Raw genomic sequence first — 12,233 nt, forward strand, 5'->3', positions numbered from 1 at the left:
GCAGGTGTTGACGCGGGGGCATTGTCAACACCGAGTCTCTCGAGAAGGATGCGAAGGTTGTTAGCTCGGTCAGATGGTGAGGTGGACAAGTCTCGAAGGCTCTCCCAGTTCTTTTCCTCATAGAAGCCTTTAGACTCCACGAACTTAACATCACGAGAGACAAAAACGCGCTTCATGTTCGGCTCGTAGCACTTGTAGCCTTTTTGAGTCGTCGAGTACCCAAGGAACATGCTCTTAACACTCTTAGCATCAAGCTTGTCGCGCAGTTCTCCTGGCTTCAACACATAACACACGCAGCCAAATACTCTTAAATGATCAAATGAGGGTTTTACCTTGTTTATTACCTCAAACGGTGAACTGTCTTGAAGAACTTTGGTTGGTGTCCGGTTAATGAGGTAGCAAGCCGCAAGAACAGCATCTCCCCAAAACTTCTTTGGAACATTGGTGTGAAACATCATGGATCTTGCCACTTCCATGAGGTGCCTATTCTTCCTTTCAGCAACACCATTTTGTTGGGGTGTATATGGACAGCTTGTTTGATGAATAATCCCATGGTTTGCTAGGTATTGTTTGAAGGCATGGCTTGTATACTCTCCTCCATTATCTGATCTCAAAATTTTAATCTTTGCATTATAATGGTTAGTCACATATTTTTGAAAATTAGTGAAGGCTTCAAGAACTCTATCTTTAGAAGGAAGCAAGGTCAGCCAAGTATATTTTGATTTTTCATCAATAAAAGTCACAAAATATTTTTGATTTTCTCTAGACAAGCAAGGGGAAGTCCAAACATCTGAATGGATTAAATCAAAACAATTTTCATAAATAGTCATAGATTTAGGAAAAACAGCCTTGCAATGTTTACCAAGAATACATGCCTCACACTCATCATTTTTAAAAGAAATATTAGGAAACATTAATGATAAAGCTCTAGTATGAGGATGTCCTAGCCTAGCATGTAAAATAGAATCACTAGGTTTAATAATAACCGAATTAAAACAAGATGCAGTAGAAGAAGATAGATTCAAGTCCTCAAGCACATATAGATCATCCTTGGAACCTCCTTGACCAAGAACTTTACTTGTCTCAATATCCTGAAAATGAACCTTGTTAGGACCAAATATTGCATAACAATTTAAATCAGTGGTGGCCCTCTTAACTGATAGCAAATTAGATGTGAAATTTGGCATATAGAAAGCTTTAGTTTCTTTGTTAAATAACTTTAAATTCCCTATGCCTTTAATTGGAACTTTCTCACCATTAGCTATCACAACATTACCATTAGCAGGCTTAATATCACTCATTAACCTAGAATCACTAATCATGTGATGAGATGCACCAGAATCAACAATAAGAGACTTAGTTTTGTTTGAAGTAAGAGACGCCTTACCGGTGGCCTCCTTGAGGGCTTTGATGAGCGCATCAAGGTCGGACCGCCTTACCAGCTCGGACGATGCTGCAGCAAGAGCAGTTCCACCGGTCACTTGTTGAGGCTGCTCAGAGATCAATGGCTCCCCCACGGCAGTTGCTTGGTGAGCTCTCGGTTGTCCTCCGCGGTTTGGTCGTCCACCTCGGATTGTTCCCGGTGGTGGTGCTAGATGCGGATGTAGGATCCAGCAGCGGCTCTTGAAGTGGCCAAGTTTCTTACAGTGCTCACAAACCGGCGGGTTGTTCTTGTCCTCCGGTCGGTAGTAGCCTTTGTTTGCTGATGCCATCTCAGCTTTGTTAGCGGTCACCAGCTCTCCCTTGCTGCCGAACAATCCCATGGAGCCATGCTCCTTTTGAATTTGGTTACAAACATCATCAAGGCTTGGGAGTTTATCTGACCGCAAGATGTGTTTGATGAGATCATTGTAGGAGGGGTTTAGGGTCAAGAGCAGCCCAAACACTTTGTCTTGTTCACGCCTCTCGTTCAGTATGGCCGGATCAATTGTCGCCGGTCGCAGCATTTCTAGTTCAGCCCAGAGGGACCTAAACTTCCCAAAATGCTTTGTAAACTCCATATCCTCTTGGTTGAGGTTATTGATGGCCCTTTTAATCTCGAAGATACGATTGACATTGGTAATATTACCAAAAACGTTCTTGAGGGTGTCCCACAAGTCCTTCGCCGTCTCGCAGTAGGAGTAGGCTTCAAGAATGGGGGCATCTAGAGAGTTTTGAATGATGGCTAAGACCCCTTGGTCTTCTTGGAACCATTTGTTCTTTTCATCTCCGGCAAGTTCCTTGCCGTCCTTGGTGGCCTCGCCACTCGGAGCTTCGCTCTTCTCAACGTGAGACCAAAGGCCTCGGCCACAAAGGGCAGTTTTCGTGGTCCTCGCCCACAGCAGATAGTTCTCTCCCTTGAGAGTCACCGGAACAACCATGGTTTTGACACTTTCCATGATGAAGAGACCGTTAGGTAAAGCTATTATCCAACGGTTAAAGAAAATGACTTTCAAGTCAAAAAACAGAAAATGAGAGAGAAGGGGAAGCGGAAGTAAGTGATGATCAAAAACTTTAGAATGACGAGCAACCTGGCTCTGATACCATGAAAGAATTAATAGGATCGATTATGAGTTTAGTGAGAAGATTTGAATAACAAGAGAGTGAGAATCGTTGAGAGTATAGTAAGAGAGTATAGAGAGAGTATTGTGGAGAAAGAGATATTATCTCTTCTTACCTCATTTAGAACATAATTACAATCTACTTATAGACATATACAAAAGAATATACTAAGATGATCCTAGGCACATTTACATATAAAGATAGCGACATGTCCTTAAGAAGACATGTGATCCTTCCCACTTGCGCACTCTACACTAACGGCTATGAGGGGAAGGATCGAGAAGCTCTTGTGACCGTTGGAGGCTGGTGAACATGGAATGGGCTCGTGATCCTCATGGGTTGAGCTTGGTAGGCCTTTAGCTGTACGGACGGCCCAATGGTGATGGTTGTACGGACGGATGTACGGACAAGGTGTGTGTGCGGTTTCATAGTAAACAGATTTGTTTGTGTTTCTAGTGTAAAAATGTGTGACAATCCAATGCATTTAACTATTTGTAAGAGTTCGGAAGGAATTTGGAGTGTTTAGACAACAGTTATACCCATTTTGTCCCAAAACAGGCTAAACCAGAGAAAACATTGATTTAAAGCAGTAAACAGCTATGTTGCTCTTTCTTGGGTGAAAGTATGCAACAATCTAATGCGTTTGACTAATTATAAGAGTTCGGGTTTAATTTGGAGTGTTTAGACAACACTTATACCTATTTTGTTCCAAAATAGGCTTAAAACGAGAAAACATTAATTCAAAGCAGAAAAAAGCTTTGTTTGTGTTTCTAGTGTCAAAATGTGTGACAATCCAATGCATTTAACTAATTGTAAAGGTTCGGGAGGAATTTGGAGTGTTTAGACAACAATTATACCCATTTTATCCCAAAACAAGCTAAAACTGAGAAAACATTGATTTAAAGCAGTAAACAGCTATGTTACTCTTTCTAGGGTGAAAATATGCAACAATCTAATGCGTTTGACTAATTATAAGTGTTCGGTTTAATTTGGAGTGTTTAGACAACACTTATACCTATTTTGTTCCAAAACAGGCTTAAAACGAGAAAACAGGCTAAACCCGCGAAAACATTGATTAAAAGCAGTAAACAGCTTTGTTTGTGTTTCTGGGGTCATCATGTGTGACAATCGAATGCATTTGACTAATTGTAAGAGTTCGGGATGAATTTGGAGTGTTTAGACAACAATTATACTCATTTTGTCCCGAAACAGGCTAAACCCAAGAAAACATTGATTTAAAGCAGTAAACAGTTATGTTACTCTTTCTAGGGTGAAAATATGCAACAATCTAATGCGTTTGACTAATTATAAGAGTTCGGGTTTAATTTGGAGTGTTTAGACAACACTTATACCTATTTTGTTCCAAAACAGGCTTAAAACGAGAAAACAGGCTAAAACCGAGAAAACATTAATTCGAAGCAGTAAACAGTTTTGTTTGTGTTTCTAGTGTCAAAATGTGTGACAATCCAATGAATTTAACTAATTGTAAGAGTTCGGGAGGAACTTGGAGTGTTTAGACAACAATTATACCCATTTTGTCCCAAAACAGGCTAAACCCGAGAAAACATTGATTTAAAGCAGTAAACAGCTATGTTACTCTTTCTAGGGTGAAAATATGCAACAATCTAATGCGTTTGACTAATTATAAGTGTTCGGGTTTAATTTGGAGTGTTTAGACAACACTTATACCTATTTTGTTCCAAAACAAGCTTAAAACGAGAAAACAGGCTAAAACCGCGAAAACACTGATTAAAAGCAGTAAACAGCTTTGTTTGTGTTTCTGGGGTCAACATGTGTGACAATCGAATGCATTTGACTAACTGTAAGAGTTCGGGATGAATTTGGAGTGTTTAGACAACAATTATACTCATTTTGTCCCGAAACAGGCTAAACCCAAGAAAACATTGATTTAAAGCAGTAAACAGTTATGTTACTCTTTCTAGGGTGAAAATATGCAATAATCTAATGCGTTTGACTAATTATAAGTGTTCGGGTTTAATTTGGAGTGTTTAGACAACACTTATACCTATTTTGTTCCAAAACAGGCTTTAAACGAGAAAGCAGGCTAAAACCGCGAAAACATTGATTAAAAGCAGTAAACAGCTTTGTTTGTGTTTCTGGGGTCAACATGTGTGACAATCGAATGCATTTGACTAATTGTAAGAGTTCGGGATGAATTTGGAGTGTTTAGACAACAATTATACTCATTTTGTCCCGAAACAGGCTAAACCCAAGAAAACATTGATTTAAAGCAGTAAACAGTTATGTTACTCTTTCTAGGGTGACAATATGCAACAATCTAATGTGTTTGACTAATTATAAGTGTTCGGGTTTAATTTGGAGTGTTTAGACAACACTTATACCTATTTTGTTCCAAAACAGTCATAAAACGAGAAAACAGGCTAAAACCGAGTAATCATTAATTCGAAGTAGTAAACAGATTTGTTTGTGTTTCTAGTGTAAAAATGTGTGACAATCCAATGCATTTAACTATTTGTAAGAGTTCGGAAGGAATTTGGAGTGTTTAGACAACAATTATACCCATTTTGTCCCAAAACAGGCTAAACCAGAGAAAACATTGATTTAAAGCAGTAAACAGCTATGTTGCTCTTTCTAGGGTGAAAGTATGCAACAATCTAATGCGTTTGACTAATTATAAGTGTTCGGGTTTAATTTGGAGTGTTTAGACAACACTTATACCTATTTTGTTCCAAAATAGGCTTAAAACAAGAAAACAGGCTAAAACCGAGAAAACATTAATTCGAAGCAGTAAACAGTTTTGTTTGTGTTTCTAGTGTTAAAATGTGTGACAATCCAATGAATTTAACTAATTGTAAGAGTTCGGGAGGAACTTGGAGTGTTTAGACAACAATTATACCCATTTTGTCCCAAAACAGGCTAAACCCGAGAAAACATTGATTTAAAGCAGTAAACAGCTATGTTACTCTTTCTAGGGTGAAAATATGCAACAATCTAATGCGTTTGACTAATTATAAGTGTTCAGTTTAATTTGGAGTGTTTAGACAACACTTATACCTATTTTGTTCCAAAACAGGCTTAAAACGAGAAAACAGGCTAAACCCGCGAAAACATTGATTAAAAGCAGTAAACAGCTTTGTTTGTGTTTCTGGGGTCAACATGTGTGACAATCGAATGCATTTGACTAATTGTAAGAGTTCGGGATGAATTTGGAGTGTTTAGACAACAATTATACTCATTTTGTCCCGAAACAGGCTAAACCCAAGAAAACATTGATTTAAAGCAGTAAACAGTTATGTTACTCTTTCTAGGGTGAAAATATGCAACAATCTAATGCGTTTGACTAATTATAAGAGTTCGGGTTTAATTTGGAGTGTTTAGACAACACTTATACCTATTTTGTTCCAAAACAGGCTTAAAACGAGAAAACAGGCTAAAACCGAGAAAACATTAATTCGAAGCAGTAAACAGTTTTGTTTGTGTTTCTAGTGTCAAAATGTGTGACAATCCAATGAATTTAACTAATTGTAAGAGTTCGGGAGGAATTTGGAGTGTTTAGACAACAATTATACCCATTTTGTCCCAAAACAGGCTAAACCCGAGAAAACATTGATTTAAAGCAGTAAACAGCTATGTTACTCTTTCTAGGGTGAAAATATGCAACAATCTAATGCGTTTGACTAATTATAAGTGTTCGGGTTTAATTTGGAGTGGTTAGACAACACTTATACCTATTTTGTTCCAAAACAGGCATAAAACGAGAAAACAGGCTAAAACCGAGTAAACATTAATTCGAAGTAGTAAACAGATTTGTTTGTGTTTCTAGTGTAAAAATGTGTGACAATCCAATGCATTTAACTATTTGTAAGAGTTCGGAAGGAATTTGGAGTGTTTAGACAACAATTATACCCATTTTGTCCCAAAACAGGCTAAACCAGAGAAAACATTGATTTAAAGCAGTAAACAGCTATGTTGCTCTTTCTAGGGTGAAAGTATGCAACAATCTAATGCGTTTGACTAATTATAGGAGTTTGGGTTTAATTTGGAGTGTTTAGACTGTTGAGGAACCTGGCTCTGATACCATGTTGGGATTTATGAGACAAATCTCATAAGAGAGAGTAGACAAACACTTGGTGAATAAATCTCCCTTTATCCACACAAAGGGAACTCGTTCTCAAGAGGAAGAGACCATCAACTTGTGATGGAATCCACACAAAGAACCAACAATATATCCAAATATACTAGAGAGTAAATCGGATCTATGAAGGAGAAACAATCTAGTTTGAGACTAATCCTTGTTAAAGTATCACAACACTTAGAGTTTGTGTACTTTAGATAAAGAGGATTTAGAATCAGTAAGCTAGAGAATAAGAAGTAAATAAAGAAGAGTTTAAGGTGATTTAAGAAGTGATTAGGCTGCCTTAAGGGCAGCCTCTAAATCGATTCCTCTTCCAAGTCTACATTGTGCTTATTGATTAAACACAAGGTTAGAGAGAGAGAGATAAGAGAAAGAACACTTCTTATTGATATATTTTCGTCGATTACATAAGAGCTCAATTACACAGCTTAATATAGGAATACAAATTGCATATGACCGTTGGACATAAATGAGAGCTGAAAGGGACACATATAGCCGTTGGGCACAAGTTGGTGCATAGTGAAAGGGACAGCTCCTTCCCTTGGTTGTCTCGCTATGCTTCACCAACCAAGGACTCACATGCTTCTTCCTTCCCTTCCTTTCTTTGTGAGACATTTAACTTCTTCTTGGGCCTCTTCTTCTTATAAGGCCTTTGCTACACACCTCTTCCCACATTGCACTCAAGGCCTTCCTGACCTCTCTCATTCTTCACACGGCCCACACGACCTTACCGGCCACTCTCATTGTGTTCGCGGCCTTACCAGCCGCTCTCATTCCACTCATGGCCTTACCGGCCACTCTTCTTGTGTTGGCAGCCTTACCGGCCGCTTCTCTTCTTCTTCCATAGCTCGGCCTTACCGGCCTCTCTCTCTCTTCTCCTTCTTATATTCTAATATAGACAACACTTATACCTATTTTGTTCCAAAATAGGCTTAAAACAAGAAAACAGGCTAAAACCGAGAAAACATTAATTCGAAGCAGTAAACAGTTTTGTTTGTGTTTCTAGTGTCAAAATGTGTGACAATCCAATGCATTTAACTAATTGTAAAGGTTCGGGAGGAATTTGGAGTGTTTAGACAACAATTATACCCATTTTGTCCCAAAACAGGCTAAACCCGAGAAAACATTGATTTAAAGCAGTAAACAGCTTTGTTACTCTTTCTAGGGTGAAAATATGCAACAATCTAATGCGTTTGACTAATTATAAGTGTTCGGGTTTAATTTGGAGTGTTTAGACAACACTTATACCTATTTTGTTCCAAAACAGGCTTAAAACGAGAAAACAGGCTAAAACCGCGAAAACATTAATTCGAAGCAGTAAACAGTTTTGTTTGTGTTTCTAGTGTCAAAATGTGTGACAATCCAATGAATTTAACTAATTGTAAGAGTTCGGGAGGAATTTGGAGTGTTTAGACAACAATTATACCCATTTTGTCCCAAAACAGGCTAAACCCGAGAAAACATTGATTTAAAGCAGTAAACAGCTATGTTACTCTTTCAAGGGTGAAAATATGCAACAATCTATTGCGTTTGACTAATTATAAGTGTTCGGGTTTAATTTGGAGTGTTTAGACAACACTTATACCTATTTTGTTCCAAAACAGGCTTAAAACGAGAAAGCAGGCTAAAACCGCGAAAACATTGATTAAAAACAGTAAACAGCTTTGTTTGTGTTTCTGGGGTCAACATGTGTGACAATCGAATGCATTTGACTAATTGTAAGAGTTCGGGATGAATTTGGAGTGTTTAGACAACAATTATACTCATTTTGTCCCGAAACAGGCTAAACCCAAGAAAACATTGATTTAAAGCAGTAAACAGTTATGTTACTCTTTCTAGGGTGAAAATATGCAACAATCTAATGCCTTTGACTAATTATTATTGATCTAAGGGAAGAAGGACATGAGATCAAGGCCGGCCGTACGAGTGTCCGTACAAACGGCCGTACAAGTGTCCGTACAGCCAAGATCAATAGGCCATGGACCGGTTAGCAAAATAAAGAAGAGGCTTGGGGTTGTTAAGGCCCAAGGAGAAGAAGGATCGAGAAGATGGAGGATAAATATCTAAGTGAAGAGAAGAGTCACATGTTTACCTTGGTGTGCAAGTGGTAAGCGAGTCAACCAAGGGAAGGGCAGGTCGCTTTCACCATTAATAAGGACCAAGACATGCCCACACAAGTCTCTATCCTCCTTCCTTTGTATCTAACGGCTATATGCCCTTTGTCTCTCTATATTAAGCCATGTAACAAACCTAAGAATAAGCCAATTAAGTCTTTTTGAATATACATTCTCTTTTACCTCTTATTCTCTCATTTCTCTCCATTCTACTCTTGTTCATTCCGCAATCCTAACATGGTATCAGAGCCAGGTTGTTGTTCTTGACAAACTGACCCTTATTCTCTATTCTTTGTTCCAAAATCTCAACTCTTGTTCGCTATTCTATTGTGCTATTTCACTATTACCTGCCGGACAAACGGTTTACCCAACGGTCCATAACATTTGGCCATGGAAAACAACAAGCCGCTTGTCTTGCCTACAGTTCTCAAAGGAGGAAACTACCTCTTATGGTCAAGGACCACCAAAACCGCACTATGTGGCCGCGGACTTTGGAGCCATATCGAAGGAAGCACGGTTCTAAAGAAAGCCACGGAAGACGGTGGAAAAGAAACCACCAAAGAAGAAGGAGAGGAGGCCAAACCTGATGAAGAGGCCAAATGGTTTCAAGAAGATCAAACTGTCCTCTCTATACTCCAGAACTCACTTGAAGGCCCCATACTCGAAGCATACTCATATTGCGAGACGGCAAGGGAACTATGGGAGACCCTCAAAAATGTCTTTGGCAATGTCTCCAACCTCACTCGAGTCTTTGAAGTTAGGAAGGCTATCAACGACTTGAGCCAAGAAGACATGGAGTTTAACAAACATTTTGGCAAGTTCAGGTCACTTTGGGCCGAATTCGAAATGCTTAGGCCAAACACCATGGACCCGGCGGTTCTTAATGAGCGAAGGGAACAAGACAAAGTTTTTGCCCTGCTCCTCACACTCAACCCCACCTTCAACGACCTCATAAAACACATCCTAAGATCGGATAAGCTCCCTAGCCTAGATGACGTGTGTTCGCAGATCCAAAAGGAGCAAGGCTCTCTTGGTCTCTTCAGTGGTAAGGGGGAGCTCATTACGGCTAATAAAGGAGTGTACAAGCAGGAGGACAGAAGGTCTAAGGGAGGATGTGAGCATTGCAAGAGGAAGAGCCACACCAAAGAAAAATGCTGGTTTCTCCACCCACACTTACGGCCAAGTCACAACCATACAACCAAGGACCCAAGGGCTAACCTAACTCACTCCAAAGAAGAACAAGGCCAGGCCGGTTCATCTAAGAGTGGAGAGGAGACAATGTCCGGGGAGTATGTGAAGAAATCTGACTTGGAAGCCTTCATCAAGTCTTTGGCCCTTAAAGAGTCTGGTAAAACTTTCTTAACCCTTAAACCTAATAGTTCACTTGTTGTTGATTCGGGTGCATCACATCACATGATTAGCAATTCGAATCTTCTAAACAATATTGAACCGGTTAAGGGTAATGTTATGATAGCTAATGGAGATAAAATCCCAATTCAAGGGATTGGTAACCTTAGACTATTTAATAAAGAGTCCAAGGCGTTTTATATGCCAAAGTTCACCTCTAACCTTTTGTCGGTAAAAAGGCCTAATGATGTTTACTTTCAGGATATTGAGACTGGAAAACTGATTGGTGAAGGTGGAACCAAAGATGACCTTTATATTCTTCAAGAGAGTTCACCAAGCTCACCTAAATCATGTTCCCTTACTTCTTATCTTGGTGTTTCTTTTAATGTGTTGTGGCATGCTAGACTAGGACACCCTCACTCTAGAGCTCTTGAGTTGATGATACCTAATGCTATGTTTGATCATTCTAGTTGTGAAGCTTGTATTCTTGGGAAGCATTGTAAAACTGTTTTCTCTAAGTCTACTACCTTTTATGAAAATTGTTTTGACTTGGTTCATTCAGATGTTTGGACCTCCCCATGTGTCTCTAGAGACAATAATAGATATTTTGTGACCTTTATTGATGAAAAGTCCAAGTATACATGGGTTACATTGCTTCCATCTAAGGATCTTGTGATTGATGCCTTTACAAACTTTCAGAATTATGTTACTAATCAATTTAATGCTAAGATTAAAGTGTTTAGAACAGATAATGGAGGTGAGTACACAAGTAATAGGTTCAAAGAACATCTAGCTAAACATGGCATTATCCATCAAACAAGTTGCCCATACACACCTCAACAAAATGGTGTGGCCGAAAGGAAAAACCGACATCTCATGGAAGTGGCTAGATCAATGATGTTTCACACCAATGTACCTAAGAGATACTGGGGAGATGCAATGATGATGGCTTGCTATCTCATAAACAGGATTCCAACTAAGATCTTGGAAGACCGATCACCATTTGAGGTATTGAACAAATTTAAACCATCCATTAGTCATTTGAAAGTGTTTGGGTGTGTTTGTTTTGTCTTAGTACCCGGTGAGATGAGGAACAAGTTAGAGGCTAAGAGTACCAAGTGTATGTTCCTTGGTTACTCCACCACACAAAAGGGCTACAAATGCTTTGACCCCATCCAACATCGCACATTTGTCTCCCGTGATGTCAAATTCCTTGAAGGACAAGGCTACTTCGACAAAAGAGATTGGGCCGACCTTGAAGACTTGGCCACTCCAACTGATAAAGCTACCAGTCTCAAGTTCCTCCTCGACCACCTTGGAGTTTCATCAGGCCCGCCTCATGTTGTGTCCCAGGATACTTCACCTGACTTATCTGACCGGACCGGCCCACCCGCACCATCTCAGCCGCCGCCTATGGCCGAACGTCCTAGTGATCAAACGGACATTGTGGTTCCGGAGCCGGAGGGGGAGAACAGCACGGTACACGAGGAACCATCAGAGGCACAAGTCGAATCAGTGGCCACTAATCCGTCTCCAGCTCAGTTGTGTCGGAGTACGCGGGTTCGGACACATCCATCCATTTGGAAGGACAAACGCGTCTACTATAACCATCAAGCCATAGCTCACCCAATACAAGCTGTGTGTTCACTTGCTAACCTACCGGTTGATCATCAAGCGTTTCTTGGAAAGATAGATGAACATTCTATACCAAACACTTATGATGAAGCAAAAGAAAGCAAAGTATGGCTTGGAGCGATAGACGATGAAGTTGAGGCCATGACACGCAACCACACTTGGGATGAAGCTGACCTTCCACCAGGAAAGAGAGCCGTAAGCTCCAAATGGGTGTTCACAATCAAGTACTTGAGCAATGGAAACATTGAACGATACAAGGCTTGACTTGTAGCTCGCGGTTTCACTCAAACATACGGCCAAGACTACAACGACACATTCGCACCAGTAACCAAACTTCACACGGTAAGGGTAGTTCTCTCCTTGGCTACTAACCTAGCTTGGGAGTTGTGGCAGATGGATGTCAAAAATGCCTTCTTACAAGGAGAGTTGAAAGAAGAGGTGTACATGACGCCACCACCGGGCCTTGAAAACACCATTGC

The 12,233-nt window shown here is 39.9% G+C and overlaps 1 protein-coding gene across 1 annotated transcript; it reads left to right on the forward strand.

Moving 5' to 3' along the window:
• Window positions 1-9,162: 9,162 nt before the first annotated feature.
• LOC147941160 (uncharacterized) lies at window positions 9,163-12,018 on the forward strand. Its single transcript, XM_087458408.1, has 3 exons — window positions 9,163-10,279; window positions 10,412-10,600; window positions 11,195-12,018. Exons 1-3 carry the CDS (start codon window positions 9,163-9,165, stop codon window positions 12,016-12,018), a joined length of 2,130 nt encoding a protein of 709 aa, XP_087314534.1.
• The last annotated feature ends 215 nt before the right edge of the window (window positions 12,019-12,233 follow it).

Source organism: Camelina sativa, chromosome 7 (assembly GCF_030686135.1).
Source record: "Camelina sativa cultivar CO46 ecotype springtype chromosome 7, ASM3068613v1".
In the NCBI taxonomy this organism is placed as follows: domain Eukaryota; kingdom Viridiplantae; phylum Streptophyta; class Magnoliopsida; order Brassicales; family Brassicaceae; genus Camelina; species Camelina sativa.

Excerpts from the sequence above, each read along its gene's own strand:
- LOC147941160 (XM_087458408.1), top strand. The coding sequence starts at position 9,163 with ATGGAAAACAACAAGCCGCTTGTCTTGCCTACAGTTCTCAAAGGAGGA. Across the intron at positions 10,280-10,411 it reads AATCCCAATTCAAGGGATTG|GTGGAACCAAAGATGACCTT; the intron begins GTAACCTTAGAC and ends TGATTGGTGAAG. Across the intron at positions 10,601-11,194 it reads TCATTCTAGTTGTGAAGCTT|TACCCGGTGAGATGAGGAAC; the intron begins GTATTCTTGGGA and ends GTTTTGTCTTAG.